This window comes from Merops nubicus, unplaced genomic scaffold (assembly GCF_000691845.1).
Source record: "Merops nubicus isolate BGI_N331 unplaced genomic scaffold, ASM69184v1 scaffold2765, whole genome shotgun sequence".
In the NCBI taxonomy this organism is placed as follows: domain Eukaryota; kingdom Metazoa; phylum Chordata; class Aves; order Coraciiformes; family Meropidae; genus Merops; species Merops nubicus.
The window spans coordinates 59054-87044 of NW_008610056.1; the positions used below are offsets into that span (position 1 = coordinate 59054).

The window sequence follows — 27991 nt, forward strand, 5'->3', positions numbered from 1 at the left end:
AGTAAAATCACTGAACAGAATTAGTTCTGTTCTACCCCAAACCAGGACACAGCAAAGGGAAGTTTAAGACAAAAAGCTGTAAGCGTATTTTGTAAGCATCATAGAAATCCTAGAACTCTTGGGTTTCCTTTTTGAAAGGATAGATTGGGAAACAGAACTCTTGTCTAAAACAGTCACTGGATGGTACTTGCTCAGAGGCATAACTGATGGAATTCCCTGCACATTGTTAGAAGGGATAAGCAAGGAAAACAACAACAAAAAACTCAGCCCAAGCACCAAACCATAGTGCAGGCTGGAAGTGTAAAGTTGACTGAAGTCTTCCTGCTCAACTGGCAATAATATATCTTAATTTTTGTCCTGCTTATTATGCATTTTCACTTCTAATGGAGCTTACAGAATTGCATATTCCTAAATTACATTTCTTTTAAGAGTTGTGTGAGAATGATGGGCAAAAAATTTCGGCAGACTAGTGATTGGGGTTGGCTTAAAATTTGCGTGATCAAACAAGTATGTATTATAAAAGTGGGCAAGCTTCACAGTGTCTGCTGGAATCTAGAAATGCTTGGATGGTGTCCATCATTTGAAAACCTGGGCTATAACAGCTTCTATTTTGTGATGTGTTAAAGCAGGAACACCCGTCAGGAAGGAGTCAGTATCAAGGTTAATTTTATTTTGTTGTTTCACAAAAATAGTTTCTATTTGTTTAATGGGACTTGAGGTTTTTGCCATTCATTTAACAGGATTCATGGTACACTCAGGATTTGAGTAAATCAGATTGACAGAAGCCCTCTTCATATTCATTTTTTTAAAAGGCTGCTTTTTCCATTATAATTTCTGCAGTATTTTTGTAAAGAAGTGTTTCTTGAAGATAGAAACCTCAGTCTTACAGTTTAATTGTACAACATCATTACAACAGCTGTAACCAATGCTCAGGGCTGTGACATCTTCAGAGATTGATTTAAGAAAAATTTCAATTACAGTTAAAGTATGCTTTAAGTAGAACAGTTACAGAAGCTGTATGAAAGTTTTATTCAATCTGTGAAATTAATCTACCAGTCATGCAGATTCCAACATCATTAGCAAATCAGTTCCATAGGATTATGACATGCCTCCCTGTGACCTGTTCAGATTTGTGCTGAAATATTTATTCCTGGTTTGAAGCGAGTGTGTTACTGTAGGGCAGACAGGACGTGTTGCACCAGGCAAGTCAGCTGTATTTCTCAAATACCCACGGTGTAACACAAATTGATAGCTTTGATACCAGCCTTGTAGCTGATTGATGTGTATTTGCTCCAGCGTGGGCGTTGCCTTAGATACCATCCTTCCTCCTTCCCATCGTGTCCCCCGTTGGCTTTTGGACCCAGTTCCCTGCTCAGCAGAGCCGCAGGCGTGGCACAGCCCTGGGCTCCGCGGGGCTCGGCGGGCACCTGGGAGGAGGAGGAGGAGGAGGCAAGGGATGCTGGAGCTGGCATGGGGCTGTGAGAAACCAACATCAAACACTGCCTGCATTTCATCTGAAATCCAGCACTTAGATCTGTAGAGGCACTTTGCATAAGTGCAAACTAAGGATTGCTATTTATCATTATTGCCTTTTTCATCTGCCTGTTCTTTTCAAATCATCAGAACAACCTTTGAAGTCAGGGAAGGTGCTGGTTTTCCCATTGTATAACTGGCTGACGTGAAGCACGAAGAAACAAAGTGAGCTACCTAAGATCAGCCTAGCCTGTATCAGAGCCAGGAACAACTTGAGTTTTTCCTTGCTTTTTATTTCAAATTCTGGAAAAACTTACTTTCCTTTGGGGAAAAAAAAATGCATTGACACATCTCAGACATGTGCACTGGTGTGTCCTCATACAAGATGCAGTTATCTCTTTGAAGAAGGTCACTGCAACTGGTGCCTTGGAAACAGAAGCTGTGTCAGTGGAGCCTATTGATCTTCCCGGGGTTCTCCTGAGGTTAAAGCCTTCCTCCTCTCCAGTCCTTTTTCACTGTTTCAGCTTCTGCCCTGCTTCTGCCTCACTGAGTGCTGGCCATGCCCCCATCTCCTCCTGACTGCTCTGTTGAGCTTGTCAGGTTTCCAGAGCCTTTTCTGTCCTTGATTTCCTTCTGCTTAAGGATGTCCCCAAATAGCTGTCTGTCTCTCATATCTGTGGAGTAAGTTCATGCTGAGAAGCCAGCAAAGCTGGGCATGGAGGAAAATAGCCCTTGCTAAGGCCTTGGAAAATAGTCCTTGCTAAGGAGTTGCAGCAGTGGGAGAGATGTCTCCAGGGATAGTGCTGTGCTGGGCAGGAGCTGAACGAGAGACACCGAAACTGGCACGGGCTGCATGAGAGTGCCTGAGGTCTCAAGGAGGGAAGACACTGTTCACTGTGCTCCTTGGGCACCCTCGAGACAAATAGGAGGGAGATTTTTGGCTGGCCCCAACTGACCGCTTTCTGCTTCTTCACTCAGTTTCTTCTAACAATAAATTCATATGGGAAGTACCTGGTAAAAGCAACCAGTATGCTGTTCAGAGGGTGGAGAAATGTAATGGTTGTCATTATCTTCAAGTTACAAGGGACTTCAAAAATATTTTTGAAGTCCTAAAAGGAGAATCTGATAAAAATTAGAAATTACACTGCTATGTAAAGGAAAAAATGGGAAAAGCAGGAGGTATGAGGGAGGATTACTGGGAAAATGGGACATGTGCTTTCATATTACACTTTGTCCTTCTAAATTATGATACGTGGAGGAGCTGGAGCAGATGCATACCTTTGGAAGGTGTTATTTGAATTGACATTAGCCAGACAAGCAAATCTTAAGGTAACCATGCTGCTTTTAAAATGTCAGACAGGTTTAACTCACAGCTCTGTAGCACATGACTTCAAATTTAAAATTGCAAAACCTTTTCTGTGCAAGAAGGTATTGAGTTGTCCTGAAAGTACAGAAAAATGTTCTTGAATTAAAGTAAGAAGAGCTAAGTTTTACTACTGAAATATTTGCTACATTTGAGGATTACAGTTGAGGATTACAGTATTAAGCTGATTTAGGACATTTTATCTGAACTAATAGGTTGTAAACCAGAATTTTGTCAAAATTCATTCTCACCCTATCTGTTCGTATTGATCTTGGGTTTTTACTTGGACAGGTTAGTTGCCTAAAATTGTGCCATAATTTAGATTTTGTTTAGATTTAGATGTTTAGAGAAATGATTTTGGAATAAAGACCCCATACAATCAGGTCCATTAAATCACTTTATTTTTCATTGCCTGTTGCCAAGACTGACAGGAGAAAAAAATCTTCCTGTACCTCAGTCAGAGATGTGCAGCTTTATTGCTGCCTTTTCTAAAGATTTTGGGGTTTGGGGAATATAGTTGCTCAACCAAACACCAACAGGCATTTTTGTGTCTTGATGTCATCTTTTAGGCTTTATTTTTAGTGCCTGGGAACATTACAAAGATGAAATATTTAGCTATTGAGCGTGCTGGATTTAAAATAACTTAAAATAACTTTAAAGAGGCTTTCTGAAGTACTTTTTTTTTTCCCATTGCAGCACATGCATTTTTTGATCCAGTGTTTTTACAGAGGCTGGCAGAGTGCCATTATGTTAAAGCCAGTGTTACTGTTTGATAAGGAGGAAGTCCCATTTGTCCAAGATCAATATAAGGGGATGATGTAAATGCATTTTTTCAATTAAAAAAACCCAAACCAAACCTTTTAAAAAAATCTTTTATTTCAATAAAGATGTCCCCAATATGTGGTTAAGTGCCCAAATTAGCTTTCCATTAAGGCTGAAGGCAAGGCTGAGGTACATTCAAAAGCTGTTTGTCTATAGAAGCAAGATATTTCTTTTATCTCTATATTAACCAAGTATTTATCACTGTATAAGGAACTTCATAAAGATAATCTAAATTTGGGGTTGGTTTTGAATTGCTATTTGCTTTACATACATCACGATTATACGGGCATATTCAGCAGTGTTAGGAAATACACTGAAGATGCTCAAACTCACAGAAGAAAAGGCAGAAAGAAAGTTGTGTTGGGTTTTTATCCACTCAGGAATTACTTCTGTGCAAACATGACAAGCTGTCAACTTACCTCTCTGTATCTAGTCATCAAAGAAGGGGCTGTTAGGGATTGCATAATTCACTTCTCTGCCACATAAATTACCACACATGCTTGGTTTTTAAGTTTTACATACTAGTGCAGCCATCAATTTTCAAAACAAAAAACAAGACAAATCTGATACCTACAGTCTGGCTGTGGATCAGATGCTTGGTGGCAGCTGGTACCCCAGAGGTGCCAGAAAAGATTCCAGCTCTTGGACCACCTGGCCATGGGGGCAGCAAGTGAGCCCTCCCCTTTGAGACAAAGCCCAGAAAGCTCAAATCCAACCTGAGTTTCCTGACAGCAGATTTTTAAAGGAGGATGTACCACTGAAACTCTGCCATCATGAATGACTGACTTCTGCCTGTAGTAGGATTTCTTTGGAGCACGTTATGGAAACTAAATTTTACAGCCCAAACTGGATGATGTTTTGAGGCATTCTCTGAGGAGGTAGATGGGATTTGTGATGCATCATTGACAGGTTGTGATGTTACTGCAAGTCTCATGAGAGTCTGGTGTTTTCTTACAGCCCAGGTTCCATACAGCAATGTGATTATGTGAAAAATGAATTAAAATTGTAGCTCTGCTGATGTGGAGAAAAGCATGAAAAGATGTGTTATAAAGGACAGTTTATGACGATAAGTATATAAGATTTTATATAAAAATTTAAAATTAGTCAAATACAGTGATGCTAAGTGTGAAAAAGGATTCATATATTCATGACTGTCTAAATCTTTCCTTCAAGTAATGGAATGATTGGAACTAAGTGCAAATTTTCTGCTTCATCTAAGCCAGCAGACTAGAAACCAAGGATTTGCTCTTAAGTCCAGGGAAAACATCCGTTTTCACTTATGAAAGAGAATTGCTTTAGGGTTACTGGTTGGCAGGATTATTTTGTTTAAGAATGTTGCACCATCTCCCATAGAAAAAAAGAGTTCCCATTGTATTTTCCATCTACACAAGCACCAAGTGCTCAGTCTTCCTCCACAGAAATTTTTTCACTAACTTCATTGTGCATTCAGGTGCCTCCAAAAATTGTATGTGAAATAGTGTTCCTTACCTTAACTTGGGTTAAGTATTGAAGGTGGTCGCACCACTGGGTTTCAGATATTTACATTTTATACTGTCTTATTACAAAATGCACATGGCTTTTAATTTTATTAATAATACGTCAAGTGCTTACAGAAGGATGCAGCTTCACTTCAAGTATATGGGCTCATAAATCAGAATTAGGGTAATAGCTGTTTTAAAACATGTACCTATAAAAGGTGAATGGCAAAAATTGTTCTCAAATGCTTTTTTTTTTTTTTTTCCCTTCCATCATTCTAAGATCTGCAGAGGTTTAATGCAAAACTGGCAATAGCTCCTGTTGGAGTTCATTGTAAAGGTGTGTAGAATAGAACTGTAAAGCTATTCTGACTTTGTTATTCCAGTATAGCTAAAAATGTGAGTGTAAATGCATTTAATGAAACTGGTGTAGAGGGCAGCATGATTGGGATTCTTGTTTGCATATAGGAAAGTCTGACCTATGTCCATGGTATTTAAAAGCGTGCTAATATATTTCTTTGTTACAACTCCTCTGCTTTTTTTTTTTTCTCCTTTCACATTTTCTTCCCTGCACAGAATGAATTTAAGACTTAAAATAGCTTGAGTCATTTCAGTAGAGTGTTGGTGTTTGAGGCTTTCTTGTCATTCACTCTAGCATGATGAAGACTGAACTTTCTTGGTGTAGGACAGGGATCAGGAATGAGGTAGTGGCCAGTTGGTTGGAAAGAAATGTTGATTACTGTCCAGAAAGGAGAAGAAAAAAGACCTGATGAGGTGCTTTGGTTTGGTTGGAACACGCTGCTAGAATGCAGTAAGGGATGGGGCTTATTTTACATTTTGGGGAAGATTCCTAGGATGTGTTTTATGTAAGCAATGTGTAGGCCCTTGGAAAAGATTGCTAATGGTGTGTTTTTTCAAAGAACCAGGATCTTATTGCTGTTACAAAAGCTGGGCAGGGCCCTTGTGAAAGGAAATGCAACTTTAAAAGCAAATAGAATTAATTATACTTGAAAACCCTCTTCTCCAATCTGCAGAGCATATTTGCAGTCATCTGCAGCCGAAGGCCGCGTTGCCCCCACCCTTGAGCCTTCCCTCTCGTGCTGTGGTGGTGACTGAACCGAAAGCTTTCCCTCACGCTTCTCTTCTCATCCTTAATAACATTAAGATTCCTTAATGGAAAAGCAATTTCTGCAACAGATTGCCAATGAACATATTGAAGCCATCACATCACGGAAACAGCCGTGGGATGGCGTGAAGACTCTGCTTCTCTTTAAAGGGATCTGTCTGGGCAGATCTTCGAGTCCTTGTGTAACTGCTGACTGATCAGGGTCCATCAGCTGTGGGTGTTTTGAAGAATCAGATGTTACAGTTGTGCTGTGAAGGTTAAAGGATGGCGTTTTCCTAACTTGTTGGATACTAACATTGCTACTTCCTTGGTGATATGGCAATTTAAATATTAATATTTTGGTACCCATCAGCTGTAAGACCGCTTGGCTTCTTGTAGTTTGATACCAGAAATTCTGTGGGAACATAGGTAATTATTTTTAAAACAGCTAATCATTATATAGAATAATTATATGTTTCTCCAAAATGTTTTTATACAATGCTTATCTAAACTTAAATACACACATATATTTTCTGGAATTATTTACTACTGTGTGACAGATACACAGCTGTGAGTCATTTACATGAAGAGTAGGCAGATTTCTAAAAACAGAAAAGCTTTAACAGCAATATAGAGGTCTGGTGGAAATCTTTGTGCAAATGTCCTTTATTATATGCTTCCCCCTCATATAAATATAGAGCATTGAAGCAACATTTCAAACTCTAAGGTTTCATATTCAAACATGAAGGAAAAAATGTCATTGCTTGCATAGTTTTAAGGCCACCTCCTTGTGCGTTTCTGTTGTGATAGAGCCTTTAACTATGCAATGGGATTTTTCCCATGGGATCCCGAGTGTTTCAGCATGGCTAACACTGACTGCCTTCCCTCAGGGCTGTCTTAGGCTGTCTCCCCATGAGTGGTCTCTACGGTATCCCAGGGAGCTCTTTGGCTGTCATGGTGTAGCACCTTTGCTATAGTGGTAGAGAGGAGTTTTCAGCTCCTGTGACAGGGAGGACAGCTGTCAGTTCCCATAAGGAAGAGATTATCCTTCCTTCACCTCGTTTCCCATTCCATTGACTTCATACATTGTAATTTTAGGAGTAATGTCAGGGACGGCAGTCTACTGAATGGTGAAGCAGGAAACGTGAAAACTCTGGGTGGGTTCCTCACAGTTTGTCAACCAGGGGGGAATATTTTCCCTTCACGGCACAGGCTTTGGTGCTTGAACTGATGCAGTAATGTTTGTAGTGGTGGTTAGCTGATGCTTTCTCTGGAGTGGCCGAAGAGGGAAGATATTTTGGGTTGGGGGATCTAAGAGGAGTGATGGTGGGAGGAATAACTCTCTGCAGGTTTCACAGTATTTGCTGATGAGAAAGGAAGATACAGGAATCATGCCTCCTCATTCTGGTTCTTTGTTTACAGACTCTTGACATTTGCTGTTGTTACCTAGTTTTGTCTCAGTTTTTTCTGATTTCTCAAAATATTCTGTGTTAATATGATAAATGGTAATTTTAAAGAATGGAAACAGGAAACATGCAAGAGAGGCTTTAATTTTTGGAAGTTAATTTACAGAGAAATAAAAATGACCTTTTTCAAGCATAGGCACAGATTGGAATACTTTTGCATTAATTAATTTTATAAGCTTATGTTTGTGGTGAAAAAGTTAATTTGAAGGAAAACTACTATTCTTCCTGATGCTGTTAGCACTGTCAGCGTTCTTCATTCTGTGTCGTTCCTGGGGAGAGTTAGGAAGGCAGCAGCAGACAACCTCCACGTGTGACAATATGGAAGAATAATTTTTAAAAAAGAATTTACCAAATATATTGTCGAAGTGTTTGGAAACTCTTATGGCAGTGGTGCCTGAGAGGAGAGAGAAATCCCCAACGTGGTAGAAGCGCCTGCAGGCAGTATCCGAACTGCGGGGCTGGGTTCAGCCAGATGACTCACTTATAACGGAGCTTTAGAAGCATTGCCCTTCACAGTTTGCTCTGAAATACACACTCAGTTATTTGTGTGTACCTTTAACAAAGTTCTCTCTGTACACAGGAGCTGTTGTACTCGGGTTTTTGGAACCCAAACCCAAGCTCTTTATTGGTGGTGAAATCAGGACGCTTCTGGGAACGGTGGCTTGTTGGTTACCAGCTGCTCCCCAGACAGAAGGAGGTTGTCTCTGCTTTAATGAGTCATGCTTTGTTTCTCTTTCTTATTAAAAACCAAAGACTTACACCATTTGCTGTGATATTTCCTTGTGATGGGGTTGGTGAACTCCAGAAAAATGTTGACTAGTATAAGAGTTACTGCAGGAATGTTTCAAGACAGGAGCGTGTGTGTGCTGGGTCACTTAAATGGCATCCTCAGGCTGTTGCTTGAAGAGTCAGTAGCCCTGTGAGCTGTGCTCTCGCTTTCCTGTCCAAGTGGGAGAAGAAGTTGGCTCTTAAGGTGTTTTGGGCCTCAGAACAGTTTCTGTTAGTTTTATTTTTTTGTTTTGGCAGATTTTGTTTTAGAGTGGGGAGCCTAAGTGCAAGTTGGAAATAAAAAAACTCAAGTATAAATAGCAGTGAAAAAAGCAACTGTGCAAACCTTTGCTTTCAGTTACAGTAATGTAAACTTGAGAAAGCTTGCTGATACCTTCCACATGCAAGTGTAGGTAGAATTTGGCTCAGGAGTCAACTCCTTAATCATTGGATTTTCTGGAGTCTGCAGCTAATTCTGTTCACCATATGCTATTAGGTTTTTTATGCTATACATTGGTTAGGGTATAATATTGAGATAATATTGAGACCAGTGTTCCTGTTCTGAAATTTGAAGGTAGTATTGGACACTTTGTTTTTCATTAAGTTTGTATTTATCACTAAAGAGATACCCAAATATTGGTAATGATCCAAAAATTAAAACGAGATTGTTGAATGGTAGTTACACGTTTGAAGTCATAGAATCATTAAGTTTGGGAAAGACCTCTAAGACCAAGTCCAGCCATCAACCCAACACTACCATGACCATCAGCTTGTGCTATGACATGACAGAAAAAATGATCGTTTCAGACAAGACTCTGAGTTCATGGAAGAAAACATGAAAAGAAATTTGTGTGTGTGTGTAACAGAGAGCTGTCTGTCATTCCTTGAGGGGCCAGCACTCTCCTAAACCTTGACAATTTCACATTCTTATTGAAAAAGTGCCTTGCTTGAAGGTCTGTAGTTACTTTTATGGACCCACACTGATGTGTCTTTTGGTGAGTTAGTTAAAATGTGTCACCAAGTTACACCAAAAGACATATGGCATGTGTGTGTATCCATATGTATATATAAAATATGCATTGTTTTAGTTTAAAAGTGGATAAAAGAGGAAATTTGAACATCTGCAGATGCCTTGAGAGGTCCTATGTTGCTTTGCTAGCATTTCTTATCTAGACATTTGAAGGCAAGTCAGCAGCTGGTGATGGAATATGTCCAAAGAAAGAGAGAAATTGAAAAAAGCGAATTGGTTAATAAAAGTCTTGTTAAGCTTTGGAAGGCTTTAAAATGGGTCAAAAAGTGACATATCCTTTTTGTTCTCTTTAAGAAAGATTGCTAATCCACCAACAGCAAAAGTTGTTGTTAGCCATGCAAAGCAGATAGAGGGCAGGTAGAAATAATACTCTTTGTAGAGGTTTTGGGACCATTGGGGCTTTTTGTCATTGTGTTTGTTTTGTGCTTTTCTTTTTATGTAGATTTACAGGTAAAAGACAGTAAAATTGTCCTTCCCCCTCACTGGGAAATGACTGGCCATTCATACTGTTTTGAGCTGTAGGTTACCACCTCATTGAGATGTTCAGTTATCCTCATTAAGAAATTTGTATTTATTCTTAAATTTATAAATGTTGCTTAGCAACCCGACAACAGTAACTCTCACTGTAGGACTGACTTGGCTGTTGGAATGTTGACAACATTATTTTGAAATGTTTATAAGAGTTAAAAATCAGTTCAAAATAAGCCAATCTAAGATTTGTTAAGAAACAACTTTGCTTAAAAGATTATTAAAACATTCTTTCCTGTTGATGGCCACAGAAGTTCTCTGAGGTTACCTGGCAGCTGCATGGCTACCCATAAAGAAAAAGCCCCGAGTGGGGATGGTCCATGGAGAAATGAGAACGCAAGGATCCTTTCTTTCTGCATGTTTTTCTACTGCTGATTGGCACAAAATGTTGTTATTTGGAGACTTTCTAGTAGGTCTGCAGCCTGCATAATGCCACCATTCACAAGTGTCTAACAGGAGACAGAGCAAGTGTGTCAGTGCAGCCAGAGCTGCTAAATAACCCATGTTGCTCAGGATTCCCTTGCCCTGGGCCATGGGATGAGTGGAAGAACAGCAAAATCCTGTTCCAGGGCAGAGGAGGGCCCTCGTGATGGAGGCATGTTGTTAACCCTTTGATTTTAAGAAGAACTAAAGTAGAGCAATCACACTTAGGCATTAGATAGCATGTGGCAGACAGTGGTGGAAAAGATTGCTGAATGTTCAGCAACGAGGAGGTTGTAAATAGCTGCAACCTCCTTGCATAGTTAAAGAAATACAGCTGAGTTTATAGCAAAAAGTTCAACTGCTCAAAACCTGCTTTTTCTTAATATGTGCTAGCCACTGTGTTGAACTGATCCAAAACCCACTACATATATTATATATTTTAAAAGATAAAGCAATAAAATGTAAATTCCATTCACAAAAATATGAAAGTAAAAATTCTGATTTCCCTGCCAGCAATTACTCAGCTTCTTATACTCGTGTGCTATTTCATATAGCTTGGTGTGATCTAACAGTTTCCTTTTTGATGTTGTGTTTTTTAATATGTATGTATGTATAAAATGTATGTATACATTTTGTATTAATAGTTTAGATGGGAATTGTAATGTGTATCTGTAATCTTGCAGTGGAAGTCACAATTCTTATTCCACAGTACAATGCTCTGTGGCAATAGCCTATTTTCTTAGTTGAACTTATTTTACCAAACCCATAAGTGGTGGTATTTCTTTTGACAGAACAAATTTAAATTTGATGATGTTGTGATTGTCACAAACTCTCTCTTATTTAAAGGGTTTATGAGATACAAGCTGCATGTTATTTTTGGTTGGTGATTTTTCACATACTTCTGTCTCACAGCTGAAATTCCCTCTGACACTTGGTTTCACCAGCCTTTTATTATTTCCTTTTGCCATTATGGCTATATTGAAAGGGAAGCTGTTGTCTTTTAAATTTACTTTTTCTTCTTATCTGGTTCTACTGTGTGTATCCACAGTGAGAATTGGAGTAAATTAACTGTGTTTAATTTCTTTTAAATGCAGTTCAAGCAAAGTGAATTTGTCAGTTTATTCAGCTCGCGTAGACTGGGATAAATTGTATTTCAGTCTCACCTAAAAATTTACCCAATATTTAAGCCTTGTGTGCATTTTATGTTTTGTGGTTTTAGCATAGCTAGGTCTCATTACAGTCTTTTAAGGAGTACTTTTAGCAATATATAAGGCAAGTTTAAACATAGTTCCCAAACTTGGTTTTGAAGCCAAAGTAAATGAGGTCTTGTAGTGCCACATTCCAGTGATTCTGACATCAGAGGAGTATCTGCAGTAATTTTCTATATTAAAGTGGCTGAATTTTTATATGCCTGCATGAAGGAAGACTGGGATCTGATGTGGAGAAGCATTTAAGCTTACATGAGATATTTTCATGAAAAATATTCCCCCCTCTGGAAGAAAAAGATACTTATATTTTGACAAAAATCAAATATTATTTTTAAAAAGGCTCAATAAAACTAGTTATTACTAGTTGGACTGGGAAGAGCTGCCGATGACTGCGTGCTCAGCTGTGTTTGAGCTGATCAGGTCTTCTGCCATCCTAGATTTTAAGAAGAATTTCGTGCACTGTCTTACAATCCAGAGTACAATTTTTCCCCCTCATTGCTGTAGTAATTATTACATGGTTTATAGTGTTGATTCTTTCAAATTTGCAATTAAAGCATCTTCATCTTGTTTTCTTTCAGATTCTTCTCATTCTTTTCATCGAGATGAGACTATAGTTATTGCCCTTGCATCTGTGTCTGTGCTGGCTGTTCTGGTTGCTGCTCTGTTCTTTGGATACAGAATGCTTGCAGGTAGGGTATGACAATCCTGTTCTGTTTGGTTTTGTTTTGTTTTTCATTTTTAATTGTTCTTTTGACTATTTCTCAAAGTTATACATATGTCTTTTGGTCTCCCCAGTCCCTATTATATATTTGTACATAATGCTCCCTCTTCTTCCCTCTGACAGTTTATGGTGATATCCTTTTCATAACAGTCCAGAGAGATTTCAGATTTCTCCAGGCTGGCATTTTGGGACTAAATCTTCTTCCACAAAGCCTCTGCTCAACACAGCTTAAGTGAGGGTGTGAATTTCTCTATTGTTATTCATTATTACCATATATATGTTATAACATTCAATTATCAAAATAGTTTTGTAGTGGATAGCCTTAAGTTTTTAGCTACAAGCACCTTCACTGCAGATTTTACTGACTCTGAGAAGATTTTAAAGGATTCCTTTTCACTTATGTCCTTGCCTACAATACGTCTTTCTGCCAAGTCCCAGGTAAGTTGTATTGTGTTCACTTGTAGCATGGCAAAAAAAGGAAAGTGTCTGATTCCCTCCCAAACTCCTTCCACAGGAGACCGTAAACAAGGTTTGCACAGTATGAACATGATGGAGGCAGCAGCATCAGAGCCCTCACTGGATCTGGATAATCTGAAATTGTTGGAGGTACCTGTTCAACTTGGTTTCTTAATCTTCAATTTCATTCAATGTAACAGTTGTGGTCATATCACCTCCCAGGCAGAGTTACAGAAATAAATCTATCAGTGCTCCTGTAATGTTTTCTTTCAAACCACAACTTCAAAAAGAAAGGACAATTACCTGGTTTTGTTAGTAATATTGTTAGTATGGGGTAGAGCATGTTCTACCTTGAGAATCACAGAATCATTTAGGTTGGAAAAGACCTTTGAGATCATCAATTCAACCATCACCTGAACTCTACCAAGTCTACTGCTAAACCATGTCCCTAAGCACCCTATCTACATAACTTCAAACACTGAAGTAGTGGGGGAAGCTGGAATGTGCTGTATTTCAGCATTGCATCAGAAGAGACATCTTTTTAATTGACACTGATAGCTTTAAGTACAGTATCCTACTGTAGTGATTTGAAAAGCTCTATAACATTATTGGAATATAGATTTTGCTGCAGATAGGGCAGTATGTGTCAGTAGTGGTGCATTTATGTATAGTCATTCTTCACAGTGGGGTATTCTCTATCTCCATGGCAACTTGAGGGCAACCAGAACTTTCTGCTCAGCTTGGTGTTAGATGTATCATCAGAAAACTGCAAGATGTTATGCTTTCAGTTGGTATGCTTGATAGGGCTTATGGAATTTTTAAAAGCTTTTATCTGTAAATAAATTAGTAGAATGGCTGAGAGATTCAGAGAGTATTTTTGTTCTTAGTGCCCGTTAGAAATCACACCTAGAGATGCAGACCATGCAGTGTGGTCTGGGCTAATGGTGACAGCAGGCTAATCAGCAAAGATGTTTGGGTGCCTTCTGCCAACAAAAAAAGTCCTTGAGGCAGAGTTTACCAGAGTATGAGGATGTGTATTGTAGAAGTGTGCAAAGCCCCAGATGAAATTACTCATACTGATATACAGTCTTGGAAAAAGCAGCACCTGATGTGGAAGGAAATGAGAAATGGAAGTCTATCTGCTAAAAGATACTTTATTGTTGAAAATTTTCCTGTTAGACAATTTTATCAACATTAGAAAGATTACTTTTTATAATCCCTTCTGCTTTCTGTTCCTCCTCCATTTGTAAGTATTTAAAAAATAAAAAGGCACTGGTCCATGAAATCCTTACATTTTCATGTCTAGGTCTTCCTCAAAAATATTTGAATTAAATCAATACTTAAAGCCTTATGTAGTTAGAATTAATTGAGCTTTAGAAACTAGGACTCTTCCTGAAGGTGGCCCTACATTTTGCTTGAGAGCAGAGATGGCATCTTTCTTCAGTTGCCATGGAGATGGGGGAGGCTGTTGAGTGAAGACTGTCTAGCATAGTGAGGGCTAGGACCAAGATTCACAGGTAGTAAAGAATTAGTTACTCTGTTCTGTTCAAACCTGTTTGGTATCAGACAAAATACATGTTTGGCACAATGAGTGCATATATTGTTATTACTAATGTAAGAGGTACAGTTTTTAATGCTATTCTAAGCCTAAACTGTGTAACTTAATGTCTGTGATCTTTGGAGTGAATGAAAATTGATCACATAAAAGCTGTAAAAGTTTAGTAGGCAAAAGTTTAATAAGATAATTAGCAGCACAAAACACATGGATTTTATTGATTCTGTTCTAAAACTGCTGAATAGGTAATTTATGATTTATTTGCTTGGGTATTCAGACTATGGATCTGTTTTGTAAGTTGGCCTATGCCGAGTGTTCCAGCTCCAACATAGCTTTATGATAGCATCTAGTTTTCCATACAAAATATTCACTATATTCACTACTTTTTTCACTACTTTTTTTATAGTATAAGTCAGCGTACAATCTTTGTAAACTGAAAATTTGGATTTTATCTTTGTTTACTATTTTGTGAAGCAGTCAATGACTTTGTTTTGCAGCTGATTGGCCGGGGTCGCTACGGGGCGGTGTATAAAGGCTCCCTTGATGAACGCCCAGTTGCTGTGAAAGTATTTTCTTTTGCTAATCGTCAGAACTTTATCAACGAGAGGAACATTTACAGGATTCCACTGATGGAACATGACAACATCGCCCGCTTCGTTGTGGGGGATGAGAGATTCACTGCAGATGGCCGTATGGAATATTTATTGGTGATGGAATATTACCCCAATGTAAGTGCTTCGAAGAAATCAATCCAATTGGTTTAGATTTCTAAGAATAGCCACGTAAAAAGGATGTACTTCAGTATTTGCTCATGGTTTTTAATTGCTACTTCTTGCACGGTAATGTAATAATAATCCATATAAATTACAATTTTAATGAACCTTCTTGTGGTTTACTGCAATACCCTCTTAAGACTCCCCAGTTAGTGCTACCAAATATAGTCTTACAAATTCTTAGCTGTAGAATTTGCTCTTGGTTATAGTGCAAGATTTTTTAGTCAGCTGTGCAATATTCAAGGGCAGAATTTGAAGAGTTGTTTTTACTTAAAAATAATTCAATAAATTTAAAGCTTCTTAGTATTAAGACATTTTATCTCTGTTATGGTAGTTATGACCTCACTCAGCTGTAAATGGTGGAGGTAAGAATAATAATAGATACAATATTGTTGTCAAACTAGTTTGTGGTACTGTAAGTCATGTTGGCTTTTTATCCTGTTACTGTCTTTAAAGATTTCTTTTTACTGTATTTATTTCACTGTACCATATATTGATGATGTAGGACAGGTTTTAAGAAGGCAGCCTTACTTTCCAGAAAAATATCTTACAATGTTTTTAGCTAACTGAATGCTTGCATCCCTCAAAGTCATTGATTTGAGTTCCTAACTCCCTCTGCATGTGTACACATGTATAGAATCAAAAATGTTTTAAAATATATTTAACATAAATGTGAATTGCTTCCATGAAAAAACATCAAATGTAATGTATGTGGGGGTTATATATATATATATATGAAAATGCAAAAAAAATTGTTTCACAGTTTAACCTAGGGGTTTTTTTTTTGTTTGTGTATGGGAAAGAACATTAATTGTTCAGTTAATTTTTTAAATGAGCTTTTTGGTCTCAAGCAAGCAAACTCATATTGTGTTTCCTCCAGTGTGTAAAGGTGATGGCTGAGGCCTGATTTGTTATGGGGACAGTAGAACAAAAGCTGCTTATTGAAGTAGCAAAACCAAACAGAACAGTAACAAGTAGCAGTGACGACAGCCTGTCTTAAGGAGTTTTAGGCTCTGTGTATACACACATATATGCTTGTGTTGAAAGTAAATGTGTGTGCATATATAAATAGCTAAATATATATGAAAATTGAAGGCAACACAGCACTTCATAAATATATAAAGAATATCTCAAGTGAAACTTCTAAATGAGAACACGCTTGATCATGTCAGCTCGTAAGAGATAGGCATCTAAGAAGAGATTGCAGAGACTGGAAAGGACCCTGGGAAAAGCTCAGTCATGCCCGTGGCAGATGGACAGCAGCAAAGCACGGCAGCTCGGCTCTGTGCTGGCAGCATGGCCTTGTTTGCAGCTAATTGGGTTAAGCAAAATCAAGCAAGTGTTCTGTTCCTACGAGGGCACAGCGAAACTGTCTTAACAGGTGATCTGGTCTTGCTGTTTTCTTGAACGAAAGGATTTTCAGCTGAAATGTAATTTGATTGAAAGTTGTCTCGTTGCTTATATAAACAGGATCCGTTAACGATCTGATTAAACGCACAGATGAGGCTTATGACATCATATCATCAGATTCCCCCTCAATATGGTATTGAGAACAGCAAGATTAGTCTAAAATCAATCCACTGGTGGTTTGGAAGTCATTGGCAAAAGTGCACAGCAGGTGTAATTAATGCACAGTGTGATCCTTAATTTAGGGAGCAGATGTTCTGCTGTGTGCTGAGCTAACAGCATAGAAGGAAGCCTGCTGTGACAGCCCTACTAAAAGGGAATTGCACTGTTCAGGCTGGAGCCATAAATCTTACTTCAATAAGGAGTAACCATACAAGATGTGCAGGTGAAATACTCCCCATCCAAAACATAATTCTTCCTCAAAACACCTTCCTTCTTGGAACTCGGAACACACAAACCAGAACATTTCCACACAGAAAATAGCTCGTGGTGTTGTCTCAGTGAAAGCCAGACCAATAGGTTTGTACCAAATTGTTGTTATCCAAACGTGCCTTCAGACCAAAGAAAGTGTGGGAGCAAGTAGTAAAAGGAAAGGTATGTGTATTTATCAACCAGCGTGCTGTTCTGATGGTACTCTGGGGTGTGGTAGGTGAATAAACAGTGAGTTGCATGGGGTGACCAAGCAGGAAATATATAATAGGCAGAGAATTATCCCCCCAGTAGTCAGACATTTGTGTCTTTTTAGAACAATAGAAAATTTGTTATCAAACACATATGTAATCTCATGAGTTTTTAAAACAAAGCCATTGATTTTATAAAAACTTAAAACTGGAAAAATGTCCCCACTTTAACCTGTAACCCATGACTCTGATAAGAATAATCTTAATGACAAATATGTATTTCTCTAAATTTTGACTAAAACTTTTTCTGGTTGTCGTTTATATTGAACCTTCAGGCATAAAATCACAGCTCCCAGCTAGTTTTAAAATATCTGGTGGCTAGCAAGCTCTGCAGCAGAAAGATCTTGAGGACTGTTTGAGATCTTTATGCAGTGAGTGCTTCCTAGTCACACCATGACAACAGTCCTGTGGCCTCCATTGGAACAGGCTGGAATCTCAGCCCACTAAGCCAAGAAAATCCATTACCCTACCCAAGCTGCTGGCAGTTGGAGGCTAGTAAGAGTGTGGTTCTTAGTTTTCAACAAGAAGAAAAAAAGATGTAAAATTCTTTAACTCATTTCTAGATGTATTCTCAGCTTTTTTGAGTTTTAGTACCAAAATCTAGTTCATGTAAGCATTTTAAACAATGTAAAAAACTCTCATGTAAAACTGCATGAGTGACCTTGGGTCTGTATTTTTACCAAGGAGGTTGTCTGGGTGTGGGTTCCTTGTTCTGCACAGGGTAAGGCTGAAAAGCTGTAAGATTTTTGTAATTCTAGTAAGGAGTGTCAAGAACTTGGGTTTAGTTTTAGATTGGATTAGAAAAAAATTGTCTAATGCTTCAGTCACTTTATTGTTATTGGTGTGCCTGCATCTAAACTGCACGTGCTTTGCAGACCTGAATGCCAACTTCAAATGGACTCACATGGCACATACCAGATTGTTTTTGAAGCAAAGGTTGCACAACTAATTTTACAATTAAGTGTTTTTTAGTTGCAACTGTGATAAGATGTTACAAATTGGTGCATCTTTAAGATTACAGATTTAAATAGGCAAACCCAGGGTATTTTGTAGTTATAAGTGTAATACATATGCAGAGACAACTGGATGGCTTTTGCTTCATGCATGGGGATTTAGTTTGTTTAAACTGAGTATATTGTCATTGGAGACTGTGCATAAAAGCTATTCAGAGCTGTCATAGTTTGCAGGATCCATCTCTTGTTTCAGCTAGCAGCCTCAATTTCTAGAATATCTCAGTATCATAACTGACACCATTCCTTCTGGTTTTCTTGTAGACTCCACCACCAACTGCTAAAAAAGAACCCCAGTTTTTCACATTTAACTTCCCTTTCAAGAAAAGGGGAATATGACTTTCTTTTTTCCTGTTTCTTCAGTGTGTGTGGACTCACTCCTTTTCTGGGTTGCCTTTTTTTTTTGCTGTTTTGATGCAGAAATGCCAGTGAAAGTTGTTGAGTATTCTTCTGTACCTGCTGATGGTTTAAAAATCACTATGTAGTAACTCAAGCTGTTAGGTCTGTAGTTACCTCTCTTCTTCTGTTGTTCAGCAAGACTTTCAGAAGAATAAATCAAGTGTGTGCTTTGCTTTTGTTTTATAATAAATAGGATTCCTAAAGGCTGTCCCTGCTATTTTGTAATAAATTTTCTGTTCCATTTGTTCAGATAACCCAAGTGGCAGCACTAGAAATTAATGGAACTTTGGTCTGATCTTGTGTTTTAGAACATCTGGGTAAACGCTAAAGCAGTGGCAAGATTACAGTATTCAGGAGCAAAGGATAAAGCTGACTCTTCTAAAGATTTTGAGTTATTCAACTGGACAATGATTTTAACCAGTTTTGGTGTTTTTTTTTTTTTTTTTGTTTTTTTTTTTTTTTTTTTAGGGTTCTTTGTGCAAATATTTGAGTCTCCACACAAGTGACTGGGTGAGCTCCTGTCGTTTGGCACACTCTATAACCAGAGGCTTGGCATACCTGCACACGGAGCTACCTCGAGGAGGTAAGGCCAGGAAGGGCTGCCAGAATGTCCAAGGCACTCTTATTTCTATCAGGTAGTAGGTTCCTACCTTTCTTTTTTCCCATGTGACAGTGTAGTGAGTAGGAAATGATGAATGCAAATAGAGATTACTTGGAACTTGTGATCTGTCCCTTCCTTCTGAACAGTCCAGTGTTATGGGCTGTGTGGTAACTGGACTAAGAGCCAGCAGAGCCCCAGCAAAAGGCAGGAGGAGGAGGCAGAGTTGTTCAGTGCTGCTGTATCATGGCAACAGATCACTGAAGACCTGAAGCACTAGATGTCTGTCTAGCAGAGAGCAAACAGATGGGGTGTTCTGTTTGTTTTTGCAGTTCAGACACAAATCACCAAAGCAATTTTTAGTTTGTGTGTGAACTGTATACACAAAGAGAAATAATTAAATCTTGTAACTCCACTGTAGTTTTATTTATCATATCTCTTGATTTTTGTCTAAGGGTGTGGGCCTGGTCTTCACTGTGTATAAACGATACTGTTGGACTTTCAGTGTTTTATTAGAGCACCAGATGTAACAACATAGGGATTTATATCTTTATATCTCTGCTTTTGTGCTTCAGCCAGTGTTTCAGCAGTTGAAGTATTGTGAGTATAAAGCAGATATTCTGAGATCTATCAGGCTGCAGAATATGGTCTGGCACTGAAGTGTTAGCTTTTTGGCAGTAAATAAAAGGATGGTATAATTAAATCTACATTAAGGTGCTAATGTTTTGATTAAAATTCCAAACTACATATATCTCAAATGTTAAGCATCAACTCTAGCAAAGAATGACAACTGAAGATGCTGTTGGAAGTGCAAGACTGCAAATACCTAAGTCAGTATTCCTGTATGACACTGAAACTGCAGCTATCATCTTAACTTCATCGTTTCAAAATGTGCAGACAAGTGTGTCCATTAACAGCCAGAAAATGTGTAAACCTTTCATCCTAAAGAAGAGACAGCCATAGGTTGGTCTGGGCATGCTAGGAAGGAACAACTGAGATTACTCTTTGGAAAGGATTAGATCCCTTGCAGGATGCACATGTTCAGACTCCCTGGAATAAAACTGTCTGCATGTCTTCTGAGCAGGCACAGATTCCAATCAGAACCTCAGCAGTGGGTGTCGTGTTGGACACAGGGGAGTGGATGTGGGAGAGAGCTTTTGAAATGGCTCTCGGGGCTGCAGCAGGAGGTCTGTGCTTAAGCACACAAGGTCTCCCCTGCCAAAACCATGCTGAAATATCAAGCTTATTGGCAAACACTAAAACAGGATATAGCAGTAGCCTAATATATTGTATAGATACAGTGAAACACTAAGTGCCAGTCAATTTTCTATTGATAGCATACTATGGAGCTCGTAAAGAAGCAGAAACATTAGCTTTCTAAAAGATAAATTGAATTTCTGGTTCTAATAGCTGAGCAGAGACAATGAAGTTCTCTCATTTTGTCAAACAGTAGAACTGCTTAAATAGTAACAAGCCATTCCCCATGTCCAAACAGATCATTACAAGCCTGCAATATCCCACCGTGACCTGAACAGCCGCAACGTCCTCGTGAAGAACGACGGGACGTGTGTCATCAGTGACTTTGGGCTCTCCATGAAGTTAACTGGGAACAGACTGGTGCGCCCAGGAGAGGAGGATAACGCAGCCATCAGCGAGGTGAGGACCAATGAGGATAACCCAGTGTGTTAAGGAGGGCAAACTGGTGTGGGAGTAACACTGAGAAATGGTAGTTTGTGCTGTTACAAGGAGAGTGTTAAGGTGGTGCAATTTCTGTAAGGGGGAATTGCTGCAGTATAGGGGAGGAGTGACTGAAACCTTGGTAGAAAGAAACTGGCTTTATTCTCAAAACCAAACCTAGCATTTTGAAAGGCTGATAAATTAGCAGCCCTGAAGGCTGAAGCTTTCTGTGTAAGATATGAGAAAATGGAAGGTGGGTTTGCTTGCCATGTTGTTTGTAGTGATGCAGCCCAGGTCCCTTCAGTCTTGTACTGCAAGTGTTAACTGTAGACTGAATGTTCTTTGGTGGTTTTAGTGTTAATTCTTCTGAAATGGTGACATACAATGGTGAATTCTACATTCTACAACCATTTCTTTGTGTGGCATCTGCCATTTCCTGGTCTTTAAATGGGTACATCTGGGAGAGTAAGTGCCTATAGAAAGGCCTGGACCAACTGAGAAAGAACAGGGACAAAGTAATAGAGGGTGCTTGAAAGAGTACATTATGGGAAAAGATGAAAGAATGAGGGTTTTTCAAAGAAGTAAAGACAGAGGCAGGTTTTCAAATACATAAACAGCTGATACGAGGAGAAAGGAAGAAACTCTTTGCATTCACTGTGGAAAGGACAAGAGGTAATGGGTTTATGTTATAGAAGGAAAATTTAGGTTAGTTATGAAGAAACCTTTCTAATCTGCAGAAGGGAGCCAAAGATTGGAATGGACTGGTAAGGAAGGCTCTCCAGAATTTGCATCATCTTATGAATTGAAGGACAGACTGGGAAAACATCTGCTAGGATTGAGTTAGAAAGGATTCTGAACAGAAAGAAGGAAATGGATTTCTCAAGTTTTCTTTTTTATGATGCTGTGACTCAAAGTGTGCTTTTTGTAGTTGTTTTCTCTTTGTATAAGCATAAATGCACTGACACCTGAATATAGGCCACTGAAATACAGTGAGACTGCTATAAACAAAGAGTGAAATCCTTAATGATTTGGTATATTTGCCATCTTTGTGCTTCTACAGAAAACCTTTCTGTTTCTTTCAAAGAATGTCTTTTGCAGTGCTAATCAGCTTCCCTTAGAAAGCAAGTGCTACATAAATAATACCTAGTGCACAGGTCCTCTTTTTAGGTCTTCCCTTACTGAACAAAGAAACAGGGAAATGACTGTTTAAAATTAGGGTTATGGAAGAGTACTGTGACAAAATACTCTCCTACCAAGTACTGATGAATGATTGCTCTAACCTAGCATATTTCCTAGTGGAAATGGATAGGTAACTTCCCATGGCTGTTAATAACCTTTGACCATGGAATATGTAAAGGAGAGGCTCGCTGACAGTCCAAGAATAAAGAGAGCAAGTTCCTTGTTCAGCAGCATCCTCTTCCATTATGATACATACCTGGGTGTTTAACAGAGCCATTTCAGGAAAAAGAAACATTTCTGCTTTATTATATTGCATATGAGGACATTGACTAAGGGACCAAATTATTTTGTGTCAGTGTGTACAAAAAAGTGCCAGAGCAGGGGAAGGGTTTTATTATGACTAGTCTCCTGGTAAGAGTCTAGAAACTGAGGACATTGATTAGAAGAGAAGTGCATTTTCTGTAACTATAGAAAATATCAAACAAAGTAGGGTATTAAAAAGAATAAATCTTCATAGTAATTTGAATTTGGAAATTGCTTCCTGATTTGAAACTTGGATTTTGTGTTTTTCCAGGTGGGCACAATTCGCTATATGGCCCCAGAAGTGCTTGAAGGAGCAGTCAACTTGAGGGACTGTGAATCTGCTTTGAAGCAAGTAGATATGTATGCACTAGGCCTTATCTACTGGGAGATCTTTATGAGATGTACAGACCTCTTCCCAGGTAACTAAAAGAACTGAGAAAAAACATAATAGCAGAAAGTGGTATGAGCAAAACCACAGCTACTCCCTAGCCATAGCATTTTAAAGGGAAGAAGGGAAATCATTTTCTGAATGGTTTTTGCCATTAAGTCAGTGCCACCTAGTGTTCAAGGTGATTGCTGTCAGTAGAGTGTCAGAGTGTGAAGCATGTTGAAGGCTGAAAGACTTTAAATTACCTGTTTAAGCAGTTTGAGGGCCTCATGGTAAGTGCAGTTTGAGCATTAGTATTGTTGTCCAGAGTTACAAACGTTGAGAGTTGGGCTGATGGCACAGGCAGTACTTTCAGTTCTTAAAATTGATAAAAGTGTCTGAAGAGTCTTTCAGACTTTCCTCATGACAGAATGGATGGGAGTGTGCTGTATAGCCTTCAGTCAGTCATACTTTTATTTAAGCTAGTAACAATGAAAATTCAGATAAATCCTCCAAACCTGTAACATGAAACAAGAGGAAGTAGACTTTTAAATTGTAACATGTGAGATTGTGTCACTACCACCATCTTCTTCCCAGGATCCAGCATACAGAATTAATCTGACATGCAGCCTTCTCTCTGTAGTCAAACAGCTGCTCTTCATGTGCAGAGACTTGTCACTTTGCTGGGCTTCCTCCCAAGTAAAGGACATGAATATATTCAGTCAACAACATTTCACAGAAATTAGGTGTCATCTTCAGGCTCCAAGACATTCTGAATCTGCCACTCAGCCAGCAAAGTTTGAAGATGCTGTTCTTTGAGAGGTTACTGAACAACACTTAATTCATTTGCAGTTAATTTAGCTTTTTTTTTGTGAAGTTAGGCTTTGGGGGAAAGTGGAGAACATCTCGATAGACAGCAGCTTTGATACTACCTTTCATCACCTGAAAGCCCTTCCTCTGCCTTTTAATTGGTGATTTTTTTTTCTCTTTCTTCCTTTCTTTTGCTAACAGGGGAATCTGTGCCAGAGTACCAGATGGCTTTCCAGACAGAAGTCGGAAACCATCCCACTTTTGAAGATATGCAAGTCTTGGTGTCTAGAGAGAAGCAAAGACCAAAATTCCCAGAAGCGTGGAAGGAAAACAGCCTGGTGAGAGAGAATGTTTTTCAAAGAAACAGTCATTTAACCAGCTATAGGGTGTACTCACTTCCTAACAGCAATTTTTGAATATGTTCTTTTCTGGGTTTTAATTTTTATTAGTACGTAAGGATTGAAGCTGCTTTTGTCTAGGCTTCTTAAATACTGAATTCAGTTTTTACAAAGCTTTTTATATGAAAGGTAGATTTCTTTTAAGGGAAAAATACTAAGATTATTATCAGATGCTGAACTGTGATACAGAGAGGATAACCTGTTATATTAATTGTTAGTATCTGTAGCATCATGCATGATGTGCCCATAAGTTCTCTGTATGCTGGATGAGAAACATAAAGGCATCTTCTCCCTTTTGACATCTTATAAACTTATAACATCCTAAAACAGTTGGCAAAGAATGTAAATGTGCTCTTCCAAATGAAAATCTATAAACATTGTAAAAAACTTTTTCTGAAGTTGTGTAGTCCTTGGAATTTGTCGGGGCTACAGCTTCCAGAAGTCATTTAGTTATAACTGCATTAGAAATTTATATGGCTTCATTTGATCTACAATTTTATTTTCAAGACTATAAACATAGTGATACTGTTTGTTGTTTGGAATTAGTATAGCTATGGTTTAAAGCCTTGCTTGCTGCTGCAGGCCAACAAGTTAGAGCAAGTCAGCTGAACTCTGGAAAGAGTCTGTGTGCTCGCTTTCATCTGCAGCAGAGGTGAGGTAATGCAAAGCCCCATAGCTCAGGGGGAGTCGTTTGGGGTTTATTACCAGCAAAGTGAAATGCAGTTACTGGGTTCCACCTGACATACAGTCACTTGTTTAAGCTAAAATAGCTTGATTGCAAATAGGAAAATGACTTATTTGACTCTTATTCATGAAGATATTTCTAGTTATTCCTGTACTGAAATTACACCCTTCAATCTTCAGAGCCTTTGCTAGCTGATAAGTGTGTAGCTGCTGTGCAGATAATGGGGAGCCTAAGGCCTCATCTCTGCTGGTACTTGTAAAGATGTCTGAAACCATTTTCTGAGAGGAGCATAGCCTCCAGTATTAACACTGTTGTAAAACATGTTGTAACTGAGTTGAGAGCTTCGTAGAGAGGTTCTTTAATTAAGTGGTTTTGGCCAGCCTGTCTTGGAAGCAGGGAGAGAACAGGAGAAAAAAAATCCATGCCCAAACTATACAGGAAATCAAACAGCAACCATTTTAACCATAGCCATGTTGGCAAATGCAGCCTTGGAAGAACCAAGCTTGACAGCTGTTTTTGAAGACAGCTATAACTAAAGCAGTTCAAGGTTTGTTTTGTTTTGCAGACTGTTTTTTCAAATGTTAATTATGTTCTAACAAGCTGATAGGCACCAGCGTTATTAGACACTGAGCTAGTAATGATCCCCATGTTTAAACTGCCTGACATATTCTTTGTGTTGTCATTCATTTTTTTTTCCAAAGTTCAAAATAATAGTGATGATGATGAGTCAAGCTCTAAGGATGGATCTACACCATTGCTTGAAGAGAAGAGAACAATAAATAATCTCTCATGGGCATCAGAAAACCTGCTCCACCCTATGCCAGTCTTAAGATAACATGTGAACGAGCACTCTAGGGGAGAAATTGTAGAAAACTAAGCTGCAGATAACTTCACCCTGGACCCATGTCATAGCCTCCTCTATCTGCTGACATGTCGGGTTATAACACCTGCATGTAAATCCATCTATTAGAGAAATCTATTTGCTTTTCTCATTTGAGAAATACAAATAAAAAACAATGCTATATTTTTTTGGTCACATAATTAAAGCAATCAAAAGATGTGGAATCCTGAATTTGCAATTACCTGTGCAATCTTAGTCTGCTTCTTGAACATATGCATTATGACACAGACTTTGGTTAGCAGTATGGTTTGTCACAGTATAAGTCAACAATCTGAGCAGGTGATGTGCATAAAAGGGCTCTAAACTGAGTTGGGATATTAGCAGTGTTCTTGTTGCATTTGCCAAAGCCAAAGTAGGGCCCAGGCTTGACTTCAAAGGTCAGGATTGAAGGATACTAATAGAATAATAAAATAATTGAGATTTCCTGTCCCTTCTCTCTGTTGTATGAGTGCTAGAACTTTTAGATAGTGCATTTTAGTATAGATGTCTTTGAACCTGAAATGGATAGAAAACATATTACTGTGGTAAATGAGAAGCTCTAGAACTTCAGTTTTGTTAACTGTCTATAGTCATCACTGTGCTCCTTTCGTGACCCTTAAAACATCAAAGGGAAAGGATCTGCCAGAAGAGAGACAAATTAAAACCGGTTAAATTTACTGCTGATGAAACCCCTAGGGGAGAGTCTTACAAAGGGACAAGGCAGGAGATCAGGGTGCTCGTTGCCTCAGATATGTCTAAACTGTGACTGAATCAAGTCCTCGAAATCGAGTTAAAGGTTTTTTTCTGGGAGAGGAAATGGACCAGTAGACTATCCTGTCATTGTCCCTGAGGGTGCTCTTAGACTCATGCCCCTTAGCTAAGAGCAGTGTAGTTGTTTAGCCCCTCTCCAATCTTCTGTGGAAAGAGGGATGAAAGGTTTGCTTGTGTGGGGGCCCCTCCCCACCTGTGCAGCCATAGCTGCATCACTAAGCAGCAGATGCAGGAGATGCCAGCAGCCCACCCTGTGGGTGAGGAGCTCTTGGCTGGTTCTGAACATGCAGAGCTAGTGCTGGCTTTCACTGCCAGAAGTGAACAAGTCAGTTCTGGCACACAGGCAGTCAGCAGGACTCGCTGAGTGCCTTGGTGCCCAGCTGGGATTATGCAGCCATTGGTGCTGGAGAGGTTAAAGCTGGGCTGTAGATGTGAGATGTTCTGGCAAACTGTGTCCTATCCATGAGCCATGGGTGGGCAGCAGAGGCCAATAAATATCTGCCTGGTTTTTGTGTCTGGCTGCAGTGGAAGCAGAACTGTTCGTGCTCCTCATTTCAGTTGTCTCCTCCTCAGGTCTCTGGCCGTATGGCAGCAGGTTTTGAAGTCTTGAGCTCTAATTCTAACTGCACCGTTCACCCCAGAGTGTGACCCCAGGAAAGTGGCTCTACTTCTGCTGCTCCATCTGTAAAACAAGGGCAGCAATCATCTCCCACCATAGCACAGACAGATCCCCTGCTGTTCATGAGGTGTTTGGATGTTACAGTGGTGAACAGAGGAAGAGGAGCATGATGAAAGGAGCAGGGCTGTGTTGTTTGCCTCCAGCACAGGGAAGCGAGGCAGGGACCGTTACCCAAATTGGGAGGGTGACAGTGACAGCATTCCCAGACTGTCATCAGTCCTTGGTACACAGCCTTCATAAGGCAGGGAGAGTGAGCTGAGCATACATCAGAGAGGGCTGGCTGAAGGTGGTATGGACACTGGTGAAGGTACCTTTTCCTAAAGTATTGTCTTGCTAGTCTGTGTGTGAGGTATAATGATACTAGTCATGCATATTGCTGGGTTTAGGGTAAACTAGCTTTGAAAGAAATTGTGTATCTTCTGTTCCTCTTCCTCAGCAGCTTGTGACTTTTCATGCATGCAGAATGCTGTCAAAACAGTAAAGTAGAAACCCGATGTAAAAGGAAAATAATTTAAGATTAAGTGGTTTGGTTTTGTTTGTCTCCTGGCAGGCTGTGAGGTCACTTAAAGAAACAATTGAAGACTGTTGGGATCAAGATGCTGAAGCTCGACTAACAGCGCAGTGTGCTGAGGAGAGGATGGCAGAACTCATGATGATTTGGGAGAGAAACAAATCAGTCAGTCCAACGGTCAACCCCATGTCAACTGCCATGCAAAACGAGCGGTAAGAAGAGCAGGCTGGGTTTCAGGCAGCAGCAAATGCCCAGTGCAGTGCTCAGGAAGGGGGGCAGAGCAGGCTGCCACCTGTGAGGCAGGTGTGTGTCAGCGGGCTGGTCTGCCTGGCAGTGATCCTGGTGGCTTCTGCTCTTCAGCTCTCCTGCGTGCCCCCAGAATGCAGGCACCTTCCACGTGAACAGCCGTGCTTCCCACGGAGGGGGCTTTTAAACTGGACTTGGGCAAACTGTCCACACAGGCTTGCAAAG

At 39.3% G+C, this 27991-nt stretch overlaps 1 protein-coding gene across 1 annotated transcript in view; it reads left to right on the forward strand.

The window, feature by feature from the left end:
* The window catches only part of BMPR2 (bone morphogenetic protein receptor, type II (serine/threonine kinase)), a gene marked incomplete at its 5' end in the record, with an annotated part of 47570 nt that overhangs the window by 15554 nt on the left and 4025 nt on the right, over positions 1–27991 (forward strand). Inside the window, 8 exons of the mRNA XM_008940753.1 lie at positions 12240–12350; positions 12897–12988; positions 14891–15121; positions 19131–19245; positions 20756–20916; positions 22691–22838; positions 23798–23934; positions 27560–27732. Of these exons, the coding sequence (XP_008939001.1) occupies positions 12240–12350; positions 12897–12988; positions 14891–15121; positions 19131–19245; positions 20756–20916; positions 22691–22838; positions 23798–23934; positions 27560–27732 (1168 nt within the window). The remainder of the gene's footprint in view (positions 1–12239; positions 12351–12896; positions 12989–14890; positions 15122–19130; positions 19246–20755; positions 20917–22690; positions 22839–23797; positions 23935–27559; positions 27733–27991) is intronic.